This window comes from Rattus norvegicus, chromosome 10 (genome assembly GCF_036323735.1).
Source record: "Rattus norvegicus strain BN/NHsdMcwi chromosome 10, GRCr8, whole genome shotgun sequence".
Lineage (NCBI taxonomy): Eukaryota > Metazoa > Chordata > Mammalia > Rodentia > Muridae > Rattus > Rattus norvegicus.
In genome coordinates, this window is record NC_086028.1 from 86053430 (window position 1) to 86072804 (window position 19375).

Below are 19375 nucleotides of genomic sequence, written 5' to 3' on the forward strand. Positions count from 1 at the left end.
CACTAAATTCTTACCAAATATAAGTAAAATAAAATAAATTTAAGCTCTGTGTTAGTGAGGGGCTTCCTTTCTCACTTTACAATTCCTTAAGTTATGTAGGAGCTGCTGATGCTTAACTCTAGACACTGTAATTACATGGAAACTCAAATAAGAGGAGACGAGGCCAAACTGATATAGCTCAGGGGATCAACTACATTTTGTCTAGCCACTCAGCTTTCAAGACAGGCACTCCCATACACCCGCTAACTACAATATTCATTGTAACTCTCCAAGCATCAGCTTATGTTTCTAACCTGGACAGTCAAACCCTCAGGAATATGATTTCTAGATCCCCTGAACTGACTTCGCTCACCACCACAAATTTTTCAGACTGAAGACATACCTTACAGACTTGGTATGAACACATGAAACACACGGGAAGGGGACTAAGAGCACTGAAGTCCATCCTGAACAAAGGACCAAATTAATCTGCAACTGATAAAGGAATCAGTTCACCTTTGGTAGCAGAACAAGTACGCCTGCTCCCAAGCGCGTTCCAACCCCGGTTTCAAAAACCTGTTCTTAAGCTGGTGTCAGAATTCACCGAGTGTTCTAGAAAAACCACTCACTCAGCAGCTCCCTAGGCTAGGCCAGACTGGCAATCTCGAGCTACTGCAGCTGCCCAGCAGTGCCAACTGCATCTAAACAGCTGTCTTCCTTGAGCTTAAGAATGCTTTTGGGAGGAATACTGAAGAAGCGTCCGACCCTTCTGGCTATCCATTTTTAACTTCTATGGTAATCAGGGGGCGACCAGGTCCATACAGTAGGCATACAATCTCCTAATACCCACATTAAAGACCACTAAGTGTAATTAGTAAGGAAAGGGAAGTAAGGAGGAGAATGCGGGCTTTGGAGACGCTCAGTAAGGACAGACAACAATGCACATAAGTCAACCAGAGCAGTCGGAGGTCGTGGCTATGTTAAGGAAGTCGTCACTGACGTCGCGACGCCTCCCCCACTCTGCAGCCGACCTCTGGGATTCCTACCCCCCACCCCCTCGGAGACCCGGCCTCAACGATGAAGTCGACCTTCTTCCCCGCGGCAGGACAAGACCATGCCTCAAGCTCCCCGCTAGGCGGAAGCAGAAGGGGGTAGCAGACCCCCTAAGTGTACCACTTCGGGGGGGGGGGGAGTCCCTGTATCGACTCCGCTCAGATGGGGGGGTTGTCTGCAAGAGAGGCATCGTCTCTACGTTTGGAGCTTGCCTCACTGGCGAGTCGACCTTCCCCCAAGCTACGAGCTGCAAGCTCGCCTCCTCCATAGCTCTACCGCCTGGTTACCTCTTTGCTTCTTCGTCCTCCAGCAGTTCAGGTTCGGTCGCCGCCATTACCACATCGCACTCCGCGGTAGCCGCCATCTTACCGCCGGGACCAAAGAGCCGGGTGGGAGGCCGGCGGTGAAGAGCACTTCCGGTTGGAGCATCGAGCCTCTCGGCGGCACCGCGCCCAGAGGGACTCCCTCGAGCCCGTCTACCAACGAGAGGCTCCGCTTGGGGCCAGAGCGGCCGCCCATCCCTGGAGGTCCACGGTGGTCTCCGCGCTGGGGCGGGGGCCCAGGGACGGTTCCTGTGTGTAGGGGGCGCCACTTTACCCGTGGGTAGGAGGAGGGTAGAAAAGGATGTTGCCTCTCTAGGCCTAAGCTTGCCTCAGTATCCCGACAGCCCGGTTGCCATAACAACTAACAATCCTAGAGAGTCTGGTAAGGCTTGGGAGTCCCGGGTGGGTGGAGACCGGGTCCCCAAAGACTCTTGAGGAAAAAAGCCCCCACAAGACTACCTTCCCGACTTTGCAGTGTGTCCACAGCTTCCTCCCAGGAAAGGCATAAAGAGCTACTTTGAGCCCAGTCCCCCAGCTTTCATCAGTTCCTGGAAGCCCTGCCCAACCAATTGAGGGGAACGCAGGGCGTCTTCACCCTGCGCCTTTCATCCTCCAGGGATCTCTAAGCACCAACTGGTTCATCACCCCAATGACGCGGACCCTTTTATGAGGCTGCTTTCATGTCAGCCGCTTGGGAGTGCCATCTCAGCGTTAAGCCTGGAAAGGGTGACAAGGCGCCCCAGCCCCTGCCCCGGAGTTTATAAGGCAGCTCGTGGGGTGAGGTCCCTTTTCCTTAGTGTCCCCAGTACTCCTACTTCTCATAAACTCGACCCAGCACGCTTGTCTGGCCAAATGCGGTCTGGATCGGGAAGACAGTTTAATCACCTTTGTAGTACCACTACCACACACAACAGTGTTTAGTTGTATTAAAATGAGGCTCTCTGACGACCTTGGGATTGTAATTTAAAGCCAAAAGAACGAGAATAAGCCAATGGAGTTTAAACAGGGTCTATGCCCCTTCCCTTAAGGAAAGCTGTGTGTCAAAGTCCCTAACCTTATTTGTAGGTCCTTACCATTACTGATGGAGTGCAAACCACGGGCCCCTGAATAGAGAGAGACTGATAGCTGGGCCTCAATGGATTGAAATGCTGTGACCCTTTAATACAGTTCCTCATGTGGTGATCCCCAGCCATAAAATTATTTTTTGATGCTACTTCATAACTGTAATTTTGCTACTGTTATGAATCGTAATGTAAATATTTTTGGAGATAGAGGTTTGCCCAAAAGGTCATGACCTACCTGTTGAGAACCACTGCCTTAACTAATAAATGTATTGAACTTGCTTTTATCCATTTCTCAACAACAGAAAAAGAAAGCAAATTTTTACTCCCTCCTGAATGCCTTATGTTGTATTCCTTCTATCCATCTGGTCAACTGGTCACCACATGAAACATGGGGGTAAACCATACAGCGCTCAGAATTGCACTTGGCTTCCAACCTTGTCATCAACACTTTTTGTCCTCATGCTACAGGTCCCTAAATCTCCCTTTTATCTTAAAGTCTTGACATTAATTAAAAGCAAATAAATAAACTCAGAGACTGCAGATAGTCTCCTAACCGATCCTTAGTTTCATCGTTGTCAAGCCTTGGCTTTTCCGAGAGAATGACCTTCCTTGCAAAACTGGATGGAGTATGTCATTTCCCTGCAATACACCTACCAATGGCTTGCTATTGTGGTTCGTCTGGTCTCTGACCTCCACACGTCTTGGTTATTTGGCTAGTCTCTGCAATCAACACTGAGCTCCTAGGGACTTGTGGCTCCAGAAATGTCATGAATCTTATTATATTTCCTCTGTCTGATGGCTATCCCTGGTTGTCAACTTAAGTACATCTGGAATGAACTACACTCCAGAAATGGAGGGCACACCTGTGACCTAGATGTGAGGGTGGAAGACACAGGCTCCTGACCTGGATCTTGGCATGAAGATCTTAAGGTGTAGAGGCCAGGATAAGCTTAGGCCCAGGCAAGGTAGTACCCACCTTTAATCCCAGGAGAATGAGGCAAGCAGATCTCTAAATTCAAGGTCAGCCTGGGACAAAACCAGTTCCAGATCCAGGCATGGTGGGTCATGCCTTTAATCTGGGCCACACCTGCTGGAGACCTACATAAGAACATTGGAAGAAGGACGATCCACTCTTCTTTGCCTGCTTGTGCTTACTTGCCAGCACATCTGTTGGGACCACAGAAGACCAGCTGAAACAACTAGCCTTGTGGGTCTGAACAACTACTAGATTCTTGGACTTCCCATTCCCAGCTGCCCATTGTTGGGTTAGTTGGAATATAGACAGTAAGTCATCACAATAAATCCCCTTAATATAGAAACATTCCATGAGTTCTGTGACTCTAGAGAATGCAGACTAATAACAAGAAATGTCATGGTTCTTGTATTTCCTCTGCTTCAGAAATCTCTGCCCTCAGGGGCTAGAGAGATGGCTTAGCACTTAAGAGCACTGACTATTCTTCCAGAGGTCATGAGTTCAATTCCCAGCAGCCACATGGTGGCTCTCGACCATCTGTAATAGGATCCCTTTTCTGGTCTGTCTGAAGAGAACAACAGTGTACTCCCATACATTAAATAAGTTAAAGAAAGAAAAAGAAAAATCTCTGTCCTCTTCAGCCCTTCAAACCTGAGCACAGACATGCCCCTCAAAGTTAAATGCCCCTCTTCTGTGCCAATAGCACCCCAACTTCAATAACATCATTCATCATGATTTGTTTTAATTGTTAGTTTGGATGTCTAATTATTCTAGACAGTAAATTTGTGGCCAATCACTCTAACTTGTAACTTTTCATATGGCCCTACATAAGTCATAAGACAAGGTAGGTGCCCAAGATTGTCTGTCTGTCTGCTTTGAAGCAGGTTCTCTCTGTAGACTATGTTGTCTTCAAAAAAATCTCCCTACTTCATCCTCCAAGTGCTAGGACATTCCAAGTTCAAAAAATTCCATGTTTAGTCGAGTGTGGTGACATCCGCCTTTAATCTCAGCACTCGGGAGGCACAGGCAGGTGGATCTCTGTGAGTTCGAAGCCATCGAGGTCTACAGAGTGATTTCAAGGACAGCCAAAGCTACACAGAGAAACCCTGTCTTGAAAATCAAAAGGAAAAAAAAAATCGAGGTTCAAAGAGCATTTGCTTAGTATGTGCACGACCCTGGGTTCCATTCATAGCGTAGCACTGCAAGGAAAAGATAAAGAAAACTTGTGGAATAGATGATAGAATTAATGGAGCGTTACTGTTCTTTGGCGAGAGAGCATTTTGGTATTAGAGCTTGGAATGCAGCTTTATACCCAGACAAGTCTGGTGGGCATTTCCCCGCCGGCCTCTGGGGGCGCTATGCGATCAGCGCTCACTTTGCGCCGCCGGAAGTTGTCTTGAAGTCTGGACGTTGGGGGGGCGGGACCCCAGGGCAAGTCCTTCCACCCAGAGGAAGAGGGCCGTCTTTACAATCGAACTGCCCCTCCCATGGTCCGGCCCACTCCGGGGGGCACCTCAGCGGGAGTGCTGCGGGGACCCCGGAGGTATGGAACTGCGAGGCAGAGCTCAGATAGGCCCACTTTAGTTGTCCTGTCTCTGCCTCTTGAGAGATTCTGAGGGGTGCCCTTCAGAGGTAGTCTGTGGCGGCGGCCTCTGGCCTCTCGAGTATCGCTTACTGAAACGCTCAAACCACGGGGTGGAGATCGGTGACAGGAAACTCTCCTGGAGAGGTTTCTACTTGGGACCCCTTTGAGGCTGGCCTCTGTGTCACTGGTTTCTGGGGGAGGAGGAAGGGGATTTGGCGCTCCCCGGGTGCCTGTGTCTGGAAGTTTCCCTGTAGGAAGACCTCTCTCTAGAGTCTCAGAGAGTTTATAAATCTGAACTTTCTCCGTGCCTGTCAGTCTAAGGGATGTATAATCCATCTTTCGGAAGCACTCTTCTCTTGATCTCATTTCTTGTCAGATCTTCATTTTATCCGTGTATTCAACTGGGAACGGTTAAATAGAATTTATTGTCATCCAAATGAATCATTCAGGAAAACAAGTTATTCTCTGTATTTGCACACTCTCCCTGAGGAGAAGATGAGAGAGAGGAAGAATCTTAATTCCCTGCTTCTTTCTTCATGGGAGTTAAAGGGAGAAAACAGTCTGGTGTGCATATGCCTCAACTATTTCATCAGCTGGAAACCAGCTTGGGGTACATGAGACACTGTCTCAAGACAAAACACCCCCAAAATCAAACAGAAAGACCAGGAGTATTTGTGGAACTTCCTTCTGTAATTGGTGTGCCCTATACATCTTGTGCACAGGAAGGAACCCGGCCAGCTAGTTCTTTTAACCCCACTCTCTAGGCCCCTCCCTTTATGGTGCCATTAGCCCCACACCTGTTGTGTGCCAAGTACTGGCCACTCCTGGGATAAGAAGGTTAATTACAGCTCACTTCTCAGTAGTCCAGTAAACACATCAGGGTGGCACTAAATCCCTGATGCTTCCCAGTGTGCTGTTTGGATTCTGTCTTCCCTCACCACACCGATTCTGTCCTTTTAGGTTGAAAGCTAAGCATGGGGAAGAGCTGCAAGGTGGTCGTGTGTGGCCAGGCATCTGTGGGCAAAACGTCAATTCTTGAGCAGCTCCTGTACGGGAACCATGTTGTGGGTGAGTGTTGTTTGGGACCAGCAGACTGATAGAAGACATTGAATGAAGCAGTAGGATTTGGTCACATCCTGAACCCAAAAGCTAAAAAAGGCATCCACTGCTTTTACACCCTCACAATTGGGCTGGAGGCATGGCTGACTATCAGAGCACTAGTCTAACGTGTACTTGGGTCTGAACCCCAGCAATGGAGGGGAAGGAAAGTAAAACATTGTACCCTCAAGTTCTAGGATGTTGAACAGATCTAGAAGGAAGAAACCTAAAGCCAAGATAGGAAGAACCCCCCACCCCCACACCATAGCATTTGGCCAGAAGTGGTTGTGCAAGTGTTGGCTTCTATCACTATCCGCCTTTTTATCGTCTTTGAGAGGGCCTCACTGTACAGACCAGGCAGGCCAGGAACTCACAGAGATCAACCTGCCTCTGCTCCTGCCTCCCTCCTCCAAAGAGCTTCAACTCAAGGTGTGTGCCCCCACACCCAGTTCTGTGTTGCCGTTTTGCATAGTGTGATAAGACATGACACTCATTCTCCAAGTCATCCCTGTTTAACTTTCGTCTGGTCTCTCCCAAGCCCCCACATTCCTTGTCAGCTTGTTAGGCCAGCCCCTTGGCTCACATCTCTCGTGACTCATGCTCAAGTCTCATCTTAACCCAGGTTCTGAGATGATCGAGACCCAGGAGGACATCTATGTGGGTTCCATCGAGACAGACCGAGGAGTGCGGGAACAGGTGCGTTTCTATGATACACGGGGTCTCCGGGATGGGGCCGAGCTGCCCAAGCACTGCTTCTCCTGCACGGATGGCTACGTCCTGGTCTACAGCACAGACAGCCGAGAATCCTTTCAGCGTGTCGAGCTGCTCAAGAAGGAGATCGACAAGTCCAAGGACAAGAAGGAGGTATATGTCCTAGACTTTTGCTGGGAGCCCAGTGGTAGGACAGCGTGGGTCCCTGGTAGGCTTTGGGATGCTGGCATGATTCCCAGTTGTGCTCATCTGCCAAGAGGTAGTTCAGGAGCTAGAAGGCTGTGAAGGTCATTGAAGAGGGTCTTCAACCCACACAAGAGGTAGCCAGCCATATGATAGGATAATTCGATCCAAGAGTCTTCTCTTCGGTTTAACAGGTTCCCTCCTACACATGAAGCCCGGCCTCATTTTTCTTCTCTGTGGTTCTATGCTCTTGCTAGTCCTCCAAAATTCCTCCGGGAACTGCATCCTCCCCAGTTGTTGGCCAGAAGCAGCTGATCGCTACTCCTGATCCTGAGCCACTGCATGCCTACAGCCTCTACTCTTGCCTGTCCCCTCCAGGTCACCATCGTGGTCCTTGGCAACAAGTGTGACCTGCAGGAGCAGCGTCGTGTGGACCCTGACGTGGCCCAGCACTGGGCCAAATCAGAGAAGGTGAAGCTGTGGGAGGTGTCCGTGGCTGACCGCCGCTCGCTCCTGGAGCCTTTCATCTACCTGGCCAGCAAGATGACCCAGCCCCAGAGCAAGTCTGCCTTCCCCCTCAGCCGCAAGAACAAGGGCAGCGGCTCCTTGGATGGCTGAGTAGCTGCCCTTCTCTCTTCACCACTCCAAAACCCATTCCAGGATGGGTGAAGAGCACAGGGTGCTTACGCAAGCTGTTCTTCCTATCAGTAGGGGAACGACCCCCAAGGCCAGCAAGCTGGGCTGGCCCAGGCCACTGCTACTTTTGTCCTCTCTTAACTCCAAGAAGTGCAAGTGAACTGGATTGCTGGCCCTCCCCTCGGCCTTCTTTAATAGTCCCACTCTGCCCCCAGCCGATCATATTTTCTCCACTGTTACCTGGACACTTATGGGTTAGCGTCCCTTCCCTCTGCCTGGTGCAGGATGCAAGGCTGTCATGCCAAAGTGCCCAGTCCAGGGTCTGGCTCCTATCAGGGATCCCAACTCTCTGAATTTCCTGTCAGTAGCATACACACAGTACCAGCCTGGGCCTGAAACAGAGTGGCTAGGTATTGTGAGTGCACAGTTCTGTGTGCTGGCTTAGGGTTGGTTCCTCATCCTTCACCCTGATCTTTCCCCTGGCCTGTCCAAGGCTGGGTAAAGCCAGGCTCCTGGGAGTGGCATTTTCTGTTTGACCTCTACCCGTCTCCCAGCTGTTTTGCTTCCTCTTCCTGTTCCAGGAGCAGAGGTCTCATTGGTTGAGGTAGAGTGGAGTAATGACTAGGCTGTTGCTTGCCCTGTGACTTAGCAAGGCTGTTCTCTGAGCGTCAGTCTTCATCTGTGAGTTGACAGAGCTTGGATGATTACCTAGAGCTGCGGGTGACTATGTGATTTTTCTAAAGCTGGTGGCTCGGGCCTCCTGTGTATCTCTGCCCCTGCTCCAACCTCTTCAAGGTGCTACCCCTACCAGCCCTGGAGGCTGGACAAGCCTCTCATACCCACCAGGGGGCAGGAGTGCACCCTGCTCAGTGGTGCAAGTGGCACAGTCTTGACCTGCCCACATGGCTAGTGTCCGTCTCTCCTGGTTGTTTCTTGGTTGTTTTTCGGCTAGTAGCCCAACTATATTTATACTCTGTATTTATATGCCTGCTGCCCGGTGAAGGTGGGCTAAGCCACGCCCCTAGCCCTTCCTTCTTACCTCAGATGCCTGAACAGAACCAGGCAAACCAGTAGCAGCTTCCTAGGAGCTGACAGGCCTTTCATCAGAGGCTTGTGCTATCAAGTGAGCTTATAACCCACAACATCCGGTGCCCACTTTGTGCTTCTGATGTGCACACCTCACGTGAGTTAGACACTACAGCCAGGCCACCTCCTATACCCACTCCTCCCCGGAACAGGTGAGAAGGGGGCTGGTGCCTAGGCCTGGGCAAGGAGAATCAGGGCACCTACAGGCTCAGGCTTGAAGTTCATTTATTGATGTGTTTGTTGGACACAATAAAACCACAACTGCTGTTATCAAAAAATTTCCCTTCCCCTATCCCCTTTTTTTGTCCCATTGGAAATGTCTTTCAAAAAAAAAAAAAAAAAGACATAGGTAGATACTGGCAAAATCCCATGTTGAATGGGGGAATGGCACTGGCTTTGGCAACATGAAAGTGGGTCTTGCGGGCATACTGGACCGTGTACCAGCCTGAAACGCCACACTTGGGATGGCCAGACCCCAGTGTGGAGTGGAGAGTCCCTAGGCTGAGGGAGACCCAGAGCCCCCTTAGAGTTGGGGGTTCAAGAGAAACCACAGAAAGGCTAAGAACAGCTGTGGTAAGACAGGCCACTTCTGTTACAGCCAGACCCAGGAAGGGTGGTACATGCCTTTAGTTCCATTACTCAAGAGGCAGAGGCAGGTGGATTCTTGGGTTTGCCAGCCTGCGTCCATAGTTCCAGACCAGCCAGGACTACACAGTCAGGCCCAGCCTGAACACCACTCTAAACTTTGAGCCCCATCCCCACAGAACAGATGGAGCCTCCCTTCACCTCTGCCTCACTTTGACAGTACACTTATGAAGAACTTTGGGGGCCTCTTATCCTCTACGGTCCTTTGCTGTACATACCCCGCAGCCAACCTGTGGTGATTTTGCTTTGTTTGAGTCAGTGTCTAGCTAAATGGGCCAAACTGACTTTGAACTCACAATCCAGGTCCTAGGATTGCTGGCATGCACCACCATACCTGGCTACCCCATGGTAAATATGCTTGGTAGGTTCCAGCCCACTTCAGTTTGAGGCCCTTATCTTTACTGATTGTCCAGATGGCTCTAGAACATGGCAGGAGAGGCTGGCTCTTGGGAGCTATGATGTGGTGTCAGCTCTGTGTAAGTCTCTGGTTCGGGTCAGGGTGTGAGAGCACCATGAGACTGGGGATGAGATTTTTGCATAGATCTTTGGGATCTGTTGATGCAAGGTAGCCTAGGGCTGGCCCAGGAAAGGAGGGTAGTGGTCTTCAGAGCCAGGGGACTGGAAAAACCCCAGTCTGAGTGAAGAGCAGCTACCCAGGTTGGGTGGGAACCCGGAAACTGCAAAAGGCAGTCTCTTTGGGATGTGGAGACAAGTATCCGGCTTGGAGAGATAGGATGTGGCCATCCACTAATAGGGAGCAAAAAGGATGGGTCCTGCAGCAGGGCGGACAGCTCCCGCAGGAGTGCGAAACAGAGCTGGACCCAGGACAGGAGCTGGGAAGAGGGTAGCAGCTGCCGTGGCGGCAGGCCGGAGGGTCAGGGGCCCTGGCAGGGCACAGATGGCAGCAGCTGTGGTGGGCAGCGGACCGGGCAGGAAGCGGGCTGCCAGCGTCTTGGTGAGTTGCTTCTGCAAGGCCAATTTAGACTACAATAAAAACAGAAATGGGCAGGGTCTCTGATACCAGAGAAGCCCGCCCCCTCCGTGGGACACATCCAGGGGCTTTTTTCCCTCAAGGACGTGCCTTTTAGAATTCTAAGTCTACCCCCCCATCCCCACCCCCCCAAAACAGCCATGCCAGGGGGCTTGCTGTGGCAGCTGTCTTCCTGCCCAGCAGATGGACAGCCTCGCCACAGGCAGCACTGTGAGGGGTAGGAAGAGATGGTCTCTAGGATAAGCTCACCCACCCCCAGCTTTTGCCTCTCATAGCATGACCTTAGGCCCAGCCCACCTCCAGGAAATTCCTCTGGGTGTAGCCCAAACCCACCCACCCCTAACCTCGTCCCTGCTCAGGCAGCTGCAGGGCCAGCAGCCTCCTTCCTGCCGCACCCCAAGTCTTTCAGCTGGCCCTTCTTCCTACTTGCCCCCTTGTAGACCTTGGTCCTCTAGAGACACATACCTTGAGAACACTCACAGCCAGTGCTGTGTGTTTCTGCAGTTTGCTGTGCTGGCTGGAGGACTTGGGGGGCTTCCCAGCCAGCCGGTCTTTGTGCCTCCGGCTGCTCATGTGCTGACAGAATGGGAATGAGATGAATAAGCTCACAGAACCCAAAACTATTGAGACTTCCTCTCACATTCAGCACACACATGATGGGCTTTCAGAGTGGGGCTGTCATGGGCAGCCACGTCCATCCCTCAGTGGGCATCAACCCTTCCTCCCTTGCTCTGATACCCACCTTATCCTGGCCTCCCTTCTCCTACCTGCTTGAGCTGGGTCTCTGAATTGACATGGAGCTGACAGAGGGCACAATGGAAAGGAGGGTTGGGTCCCTGCCGGCCCCCACGATTTCCTATCACTCTCTTTGTCTTGTGTCCAGTTCCTCCTCGGGACACAGGACGGCCCCGGCCCCTTCGGGGAGCGCCCTGATGACCTTCCACCATCCATCTGTGCTTAGCTCCTTGAAGGAAAGAAGTCAGTCTCTCAGAACTGAAGGGAGGCCACAGCACCAAGTCAGGTTAGCTTGGCTGCCCCTCCACACACACATGGCCCTCTAGCCTCACAGACTTCTCCCGTCCCAACATCTCTTCCTGTGGACAGCCCTCAAGAAAGAAGGCCTTTTCAATAGACAGCCGAGCAAAAGTCCCTTTTGTTTTGATCCAAGGAGAATGGAGGAGGGTACTCCAGTGACCTTCAGTTCTGGTTGCCACAGACTTCGTTTCCCAATGCCCCTCCCTTGGGATCAAGAGGAGGACCCAGAAGTGTTTTTGTAGTAACAGTGGGTAGGTTCCTCTGTCACCTAGCCATGAATGGCATGGCTCCTGGCAAGCACTGACCTGTGTTGTGAGCCTGAAGCTGAGAGGCCGAGTTCACGGTCACTTTACAGGTAGGGCAGTAGAGGCGGCCCTTCTCACCCCTGCCTTCCCCATTCACTCCATTTCCTGCAGCCACTTCTGCTGGCTCAGGCCCTGGTGCTTCCCTGCTAGGATCCGGGGAGCAGGGCGGGCAGGAAGAGGAGGACGAGGAAGCGGCAGCATCAGAAAGTTCTGAGTGGGCTGGGTCTCTGGTTGATGGGTCTGGGGTCGGTGGTAGCTGAAGTGAAGGGCCTCGAGGAGGGGATGCTGGATCTGCAAGGACATGGGACACAGGAGAAGTTGGGACCTCTAAGGTGCAGCACTGACACTGTGGTGGAATGGGAGGCTGGAAGGCCTCCTGGTAAAGGACAGCTGGCACTAAATTCTGAGTTCACCCTGCTACCAACTCACTAGGCAAACTCAGGCCTCAGTTTCCCTGTATAAAAATCATAAAGTCGGACAGAGGAGGTCACACTTTCCGCCTGACATTCTAGCGCCTCAGTATTGAGTAAACAGAAGTCAGCAGAAAGATGTGCTAGAATGTTTATAGAGTATTATAATAGAATTAAACTGGAAACTGGAGAGGTCCATCATCCAGATGGATGGAGTGTAATCCCCATCACCCAGAGCCACTCGTACTCCAGCTCCAGGGGATCTCATGCCCTCTCCTGGCCTCTATGCCCCATGAGCACTCAGACAGACAGACAGACAGACAGACAGACAGACACACACACACACACACACACACACACACACACACAAATCCCAAGTTTAAGAAAAAAAAGCCAGGCAGTAGTAGCGCATGCCTTTAATCCCAGCACTGTCAGGAGGCAGAGGCAGGTAGATCTCTTAAGTTCAAGGCCAGCCTGATCTACAGACCAAGTCCCGGAACAGCTGAGGCTACATAGAGAAACCCTGTCATTGAAAAACAAAACAAAAGAAAGGGAGAACAAAGACGAAGAACCAGAGTCACTCAAGCCACTCTGAGAAGCCAACCTCGCTTGTGTGGACTTGAACTCAAGACTGACCTTTGCTCTGAGGGTTTCCGGGGCTTCCGCTGGCTGGAGGTGAGGCTGTAGACGCCACTGTCCCATTTGTGGTCAGGTTTCGAGGCCTCTGCTTGCTCTTGGCAGCTTCCACAGCCTTGAGTTTTCTGGCGTGTCTATGGCCCTTGTAATGAGCTTCGGCCTGGTTCTAGAAGAGGAAGGGGAGGAGTCACCTTCCCTTGGGTCCCATGCCTCTTCTAGGAGTGAGGTTGAACAGAGGAGAGGCCAGAGGAATATGGGGTCAAAGGGACACAAGGCTTGGCCACAAAGGGGTGAAGCCAGTGTCACCATCATCGTCACATGTATACAGTCCTGAGGTTTAGAACTTGTCCTCACACAGGTGCTCCAATGCAGGTAGCCTGCCTTCAGAATCAAACTTAGCCATGTATAAGCTGTGTGTGTGTGTGTGTGTGTGTGTGTGTGTGTGTGTTGAACTTAAGAGTTGAACACCAACTGCATGCCAGAGTAACGGAGAGACTTTGACAGCCCAGGTTATCACAGTGCCTGCTGTTGCCACTCAGCTCTCCTATATGTTTTTCCACTGGAGTTATGAGCTGCCTGTCCTTCTGTCCTGTGGTATTCACAACAAACTTTCCTTCTGCAGTGTGCACTTGGGCGGTTCTTGGAAGAGTGAGGAGACAGCCTGTCAGCCTCTGCTCATTAACCTAAGGACCATGTGACCAGTGAGGTGGCCATCTTGTGATTTGGTCTGCATTATTTGTTGGAAAAATGCCACAAGAAGATCACACTGGGATTTAGAAGTTTCTGGCTAATACTTAGCCAGGTAGCCTTTTGTGGCCAGATTGGTCTACAAAGAGAAACAGCATTTTGGAAAAGTGAAATACCTTTGTAACCTAACATGCAATGTTCAATAAAGACTTCAAATTTCAAAAAAAAAAAAAAAAAAAAAAAAGAGTTGAACACAAAGCCTTGTGACTACAGGGCAAATATTCTAAACTAAGCCACATCTCCAGCCCTATTTGTTTCTCTGTTCCAAGATCCAGAAGTGTTGAACCCAGGAACATTCACCAAGTGATGCGCTTGGGTGTCTGTCGATATGTTCAGAATATTCTGGAAATGGACTACTTACTCCGTGGTCCAGGCTGGCTTTAAACTCATGATCCTCCTGCCTCAGCCTCCCGAGTAATAGGACCACAGGGGTGCACTACTGTGCCCCTGCTTTAAGCTTTGTGATTGTTCAGGTTAAATGGGACATGAACTCTAAGGGTCTAGTTTATAAAGTAGGGTCTCCGGAATGTTAAGGAGTCCGCCCATGGAAAGCACAGCAGTCCTTGAATTTGGAGTTTATGGACATCCAAAACATCCCATTGTTCATTTTTTAAAAATAATGTTTGAGCATTTGCTCTTAGTCCAGCCATTCTGCCAGGGCCTAGGAATGGAGACATGTCCCTTCCACAAATCTCTTTGTCGAATGATACGACCTAAATATCTGGAGCGAATCCCCCATCTAGGGTGTCGCATCCTCTTTACTTCAGCTTGAAGCCTCTACTTGTTTCTCGACTATTTCCCCAAAGTGGGAAGGACAAGCCTCCACAGCCCTTCCTTGGACTCTTCGGCTACACCGTGGTTCTGACATCTCACCCAAACCCCACAATGAGGCTCCTCCCTCAGGATGGGCTGCAGTAGGAGTGTGCAGACTTCAGGGTCAGCCAGGGCTGGGTTCAAATCCTGAAAACCACGATTTACCAGCTGTGCTCCCCGGCAAGTTATTTATCCAGTGTGAGACTGTGTCCTCCTCAGAGAAGTGAGGATGGTAATTGTGCCTCTGTACCCCTCACAGATGCATCATGGGAGTCCATTAAGATGATGAAGTGTAGTGGTGCACAACTTTAATCTCAGCACCAGGAAGGCAGAGGCAGGCAGATTTCTCTGGTTAAGTCCCAGCTACAGCTACAGAGTGAGAGACCCTGTCTCAAAGACTACAACAAAATTCAATGAAGCCGGGCATGGTAGGGCATGCCTTCAATCCCAGCACTTGGGAGAGCGGCAGGCAAGATCTCTGTGAGTTTGAGGATGGCATGGTCTCTATAGCAAATTCCAGCCCCGCCTCAAAAGATGCTGGGGTGAATACATGTTGTAAACATCTTAAGTCAAGACCGGGGGTTCACACCACGGCCTCTAGGACATCCAGAAGATGGGCATGAAGCAGGGGGGAGGAGAGTGGAATTCTCGTGGGCCACATGTAGGCGGAAGAAGTATGAGAGGAGGGGAGAGGGCAGGAGAGGATAGTGGTCAGAGCAACATGCCCCTTTGCTACAAGTTCCAAGGACAGCATCCCCAAAGGAGGCCCTGCTCCCTCCAAGCCCCAATCCCATGATCCCCTCTCACCGCTGAGTTGAACCTCAGATGACAGATGTTACAGGAGATGAACAGCTTCTTCTTCAGAGGGGAAGGGACCCCAAACGTGTGGCTGATGACAGCTTTCTGGACTGGGTCCATCTGTAGGGAGGTGGGGGGGGGGTGTGATAGAGCCTAGTTCTTCCTACATGCTCAAGCAATCCCTCTCACGCTCTAACCCTGACAAGATGTGATCTGTTAGGTGCCAAGGGGAGGACCAGGGTGACCTGTGTGCTTAGGGCCCTGGCCTGACACAGAATCACCTTGGCATCTCCCTGCTATCCTTCCGGTCTTAGTTTTGGGGTTTTGTTTTCTATTGTGACCAAAGGTTGAGCACAGACCGCAGCAAGGAAGGGACAAAAGACATTTTTGGTAGGATTTCCTTTCTCCTAACTCAGATTTTGTACTTGGACCTGCTGGTGGGGGCAAGAAGCCCTACCTTACCACCTCTGCCACTGTCCCAAAGACTGATGTCTGATAAGCAGTGGGGAACCTGTGGGCAGGGAGGCAGCCGGCCAAGCAAGACAATACAGGGAGGCCTGAGGCTTGCGATATGAATGTGTTTTCTTTCTTTTTTCTTTTTTTTTTAAAGATTTATTTATTATATATGAGTACACTGTAGCTGTCTTCAGACATCAGAAGAGAGCATCAGATCTCATTACAGATGGTTGTGAGCCACCATGAGGTTACTGGGATTTGAACTCAGGAGCCCTGGAAGAGAAGTCAGTGCTCTTAACCACTGAGCTGTCTCTCCAGCCCATGAACCTGTTTTCTTTCTTTTCCTAATTAATGTTTTGTTCATTTTCTGTTCTCTGTTTGTTGATTTATCTATTTCGAGACAAGGTCTCCCTTAGCTCAGGCTGGCCTTAGAAGCCCTGTCTTCCTGCCTCAGCTTCCAAGTGTTGGGATTATAGGCATGCAGCACAATGCAATAGTCTGTCTGTCCTTCTTTCTTTTTGTCTATCTTCCTTCTTTCCTTCCTTCCTTCCTTCCACTCTTGCTTTTTCTTTGAGATAAAGTCACTATGTAGGTGAGGGTGACCTTAAACTCTCCTTCTTGCCTCTACCTCTCAAGCACTGGGATTAAAGACATGTGCTACCATATCTGATTTATACAGTGCTGGGAATCAAACTTGGGTTGTTGTGCATGCTAGGCAAACTCTACCAATTTCACTATCTCCCAAAGCCACTTTAGCCTTTTTTTTTTTTTTTTTTTTTTTCTCGGAGCTGGGGACCGAACCCAGGGCCTTGCGCTTCCTAGGCAAGCACTCTACCACTGAGCTAAATCCCCAACCCCTTTTTTTTTAAAGACATTTTTTGGTTCTTTTTTTTTTTTTTCTCTCGGAGCCTTGCGCTTCCTAGGCAAGGGCTCTACCACTGAGCTAAATCCCCAACTCCCACTTTAGCCTTTCTTTCTTTGTTTCTTTCTTTCTTTCTCTCTCTCCCTCCCTCCCTCTCTCTCTTTCTCTCCTTCCTTCCTTCCTTCTCTTTCTTTCTTTCTTTCTTTCTTTCTTTCTTTCTTTCTTTCTTCTGTTGTCTTTTCTCAAGGGCCTAAGTTTTGGGGGTTTATTCTGGTTTTTTTTTTGTTTTTGTTTTTGTTTTTTTGTTGTTTTTTTTTTTGCAAATACAATCTCGCTATGTAGCTCAGGCTGGCCTTTAACTCACTATGTAGCCCAGGTTGTCATTAATACACATTCCTTAGTCTCCAGAATGCTGGCACTACAGATGCCACCATGCTGTGTGTTAGAAGCCTAGGTTGTTGGATTCAAAGGAGAAGTTGTCTGGTTTAGTCAAAAGGAACTTTCCAAACCTTCCCATGGGAAGAAACCCGAGGCAGAGAGGGAACATGCTCTAGAGACTGCCCTGAGGGCAGAGGTTACAAGCTAGGCAGGGCCCAAGGGAGAGCCAGCCCATCATCAGGATTCCAGAGGGAGGTCTTTACACTGGGCCAACAGAAGTGTCACCTGCCTTTGAGAGACCACCCCTGTGGGCAGTGACCACATCTGTAAATGACAGTAGGGGCTGAAGCTCACAGGCCCATTCCCAAATGTCTCATACTCCTCAGGACCTCTGTACAATCCTGGAGGAGGGGATAAAAGGGAGGGAGACCTCTCCGGGTTATTGAGAAGGCATGTGACATAGTCCCCTGAGGACAGAGTGGTGGAGTTCATCCGTGATTTCATTGGGTTTTTGAGATTTAAGGGGGTGATGCTCCTGACACCTCATGGAGTACTCCTAATGTTTGTGCCCCCCCACATCACAAATGAGTCCAGGCACAGGAGAGAAATATACAGACCCAAGCACATATGCTCAGCAGCAGTTATAGACTCACAGACAAGTAGAAAGTCACTCTCAGACACACAGACACTATGCAACCACAGATGGACTCTCACCTAAAGTACATCCATACCCAGCACGGATTCACACACACACACACACACACACACACACACACACACACACACACACACTCACAGAGTACATACAAATCCCAAACCCCTCAGATTCACACACACACACTGAGTACATACAAATCCCAAACCCCTCAGATTCACACACACACACACTGAGTACATACAAATCCCAAACCCCTCAAATTCACACACACACACACACACACACACTCACAGAGTACATACAAATCCCAAACCCCAGATTCACACACACACACACATGCACACACACACACACATACCCACACACATGCTCACAGAGTACATACAGATCCCAAACCCCTCAGATTCACACACACACACACACACACACACACACACACACACACACGGACACACAGTGTAATCCCTAGGCACACGCACGCACACACACATCTTCACAAATAACACATGAACTCACACCCACACATAACACACAGACCTCCAGGTAGGTACACGAGCTCCGAGACAGAGACATGACTAAGGTCTGGAGCTATAGCTCAGCAGTTGGGAGACCACCCCTGCAATCATGAGGAACAGAGTTCGGATCCCAGCACCCACATCACCACCCAGGCGCCCTTATGCAAGTCTGTAACCTCAGCCCTGTGGGAATGACGACAGGAGGATCGCTGGGTCGTGCTGATCTGTAGTAGAACCAACTTAAACGCATCCCTGACAAGCTTACAAATAAATGAGACCCAGACCATGGTTATCTGGCTTGGCTTTGACAGTCGCTGGGGGCTAACCCCTCATCTAATCTTCTGACTGCTGGCCTGGCTACCTCTCCAACGGTGCTCTCCAAATACTTGCTGTTTCTCCTGGCCGTGTGCTCACGGTCCATCTCCTCTCCTGGCGCCTCTCCCCTCTCCTCCTTGTTCTTCCTTCTCCATCTTCTTCTCCCTCTCTCATGGTCCTCCTCAGACTCCAACCCGGGGAACTGAAGTCCCACTTACCTCTCTTCTGCCCAGCTCTAGGCTGTCGGCATCTTTATTCAACCAACAGTTTTAAATCAAGGAGCAAGGTCACATAGCATCACTTGGTGTATGTGAGGATTTTCTCTTCCTCCCTGAGGGCGACCGTGGTCAGTATTTAGCTTTACAATACACGGCAACAGACCAAACCTCAACACTTGTCTCCAGCCTTGCTGAGAAAACAGGAGCTCCAGGCTCAGGGAGAGACCGCAGAGGGCGTCCAATGACCTCCTCTGGCTGCTCCTGCAGCACATGCACCTGTGTGCACCCACGCATGTGAACACATGCTGACTCACACATAAATACAGAAATAATATTATAATCCTTAACCCCCAACTCAAGTGCACACAGACACACATGGATCATCTGTAAAAACAAAACATCTCCAGGTGGTTATGATGGTGGGGTCGGGGTGACATCATCTTCCTCTCTAGGTAGGAGACAGCTGGGTCCCTATATGGTAGCACCTAGGGCCAGCTGAGTCACTTTTCTTGCCCACCCCCAAACCTTTCGCATGCCCCCACCCTCCTGCCCAGCCCCATACCGTGCTGAAGTTGGGGAAGAGACTGAGCGGGGTGGTGCCATTGAGGTGGAAGGCGAGTAAGTGCTTCAAGTCCAGTGGGGGTTGCAGAGGCTGGGTGGGCAGGGTCAGGGAGGCCAGCAAGGGGCTGGGGGCGCTGGAGGCCGGGCCTGCTGCAGGAGGAAGAAGGGCAAGGTCTGAAATGAGGAGCCACCGGGCTCTCCCACCACTGCTGCCAGAACAAAAGGCCAGAGCAGCAACTCCTGGCTCTCTCTCTTTGTAACCGCACCAGCTCAACTCAGTTGGGGAAGCAGAGTCAGAGAGTCCACAGGTTGAGCCTCTTAAGTGGAAGAGTGACCCCTCT

The 19375-nt window shown here is 50.4% G+C and overlaps 3 protein-coding genes and 1 pseudogene across 18 annotated transcripts in view; 2 read left to right on the top strand and 2 right to left on the bottom strand.

The window, feature by feature from the left end:
- The window catches only part of Dnajc7 (DnaJ heat shock protein family (Hsp40) member C7), a 36443-nt gene extending 34453 nt beyond the window's left edge, over nt 1-1990 (bottom strand). For 2 of the 5 annotated variants that reach the window (XR_594788.4, XM_006247311.5), the window contains exons 1-2: nt 1815-1990; nt 1320-1604 (exon numbers count right to left, since the gene is read on the bottom strand). Coding sequence is in view for 2 of the 5 variants with exons in the window: in XM_006247311.5 (XP_006247373.1) it covers nt 1320-1604; nt 1815-1861 (332 nt within the window). In the remaining 3 variants the exon portion in view is untranslated. Of the gene's footprint in view, nt 1-1319; nt 1605-1814 lie in introns of those variants that run through there. The other 3 variants (NM_213625.2, XM_006247313.4, XM_063269125.1) reach the window with 3 other exon arrangements.
- Nkiras2 (NFKB inhibitor interacting Ras-like 2) lies at nt 1600-8969 on the top strand. 4 transcript variants are annotated; one of them, XM_039085611.2, is made up of 4 exons: nt 1600-1737; nt 5938-6045; nt 6698-6939; nt 7348-8969. In XM_039085611.2, the coding sequence occupies exons 2-4, from the start codon at nt 5952-5954 to the stop codon at nt 7585-7587; spliced, it is 576 nt and encodes a 191-aa protein (XP_038941539.1). In that variant the 5' UTR covers nt 1600-1737; nt 5938-5951; the 3' UTR covers nt 7588-8969. The 4 variants fall into 4 exon arrangements, with proteins under 4 accessions (XP_038941539.1, XP_063124805.1, XP_006247336.1 ...); XM_063268735.1 differs by lacking the exon at nt 1600-1737 and adding an exon at nt 3362-3703; XM_006247274.5 differs by lacking the exon at nt 1600-1737 and adding an exon at nt 4694-4935.
- Nucleotides 8900-19375, bottom strand: part of Zfp385c (zinc finger protein 385C) — a 56126-nt gene continuing 45650 nt past the window's right edge. For 5 of the 9 annotated variants that reach the window (XM_063270148.1, XM_039087736.2, XM_063270151.1 and 2 more), the window contains 7 exons: nt 19036-19184; nt 15081-15191; nt 12714-12879; nt 11668-11958; nt 11095-11291; nt 10793-10903; nt 8900-10320 (listed from right to left, as the gene is read on the bottom strand). In XM_063270148.1, the coding sequence (XP_063126218.1) occupies nt 10084-10320; nt 10793-10903; nt 11095-11291; nt 11668-11958; nt 12714-12879; nt 15081-15191; nt 19036-19184 (1262 nt within the window). In that variant the 3' untranslated portion in view covers nt 8900-10083. The remainder of the gene's footprint in view (nt 10321-10792; nt 10904-11094; nt 11292-11667; nt 11959-12713; nt 12880-15080; nt 15192-19035; nt 19185-19375) is intronic. The other 4 variants (XM_063270150.1, XM_039087740.2, XM_039087739.2 and 1 more) reach the window with 2 other exon arrangements.
- Nucleotides 13154-13265, top strand: LOC120095415 (small nucleolar RNA SNORA44; annotated as a pseudogene).

Excerpts from the sequence above, each read along its gene's own strand:
- Nkiras2 (XM_039085611.2), top strand. The coding sequence starts at position 5,952 with ATGGGGAAGAGCTGCAAGGTGGTCGTGTGTGGCCAGGCATCTGTGGGC. Across the intron at positions 6,046-6,697 it reads GTACGGGAACCATGTTGTGG|GTTCTGAGATGATCGAGACC; the intron begins GTGAGTGTTGTT and ends ATCTTAACCCAG. Across the intron at positions 6,940-7,347 it reads AGTCCAAGGACAAGAAGGAG|GTCACCATCGTGGTCCTTGG; the intron begins GTATATGTCCTA and ends TGTCCCCTCCAG.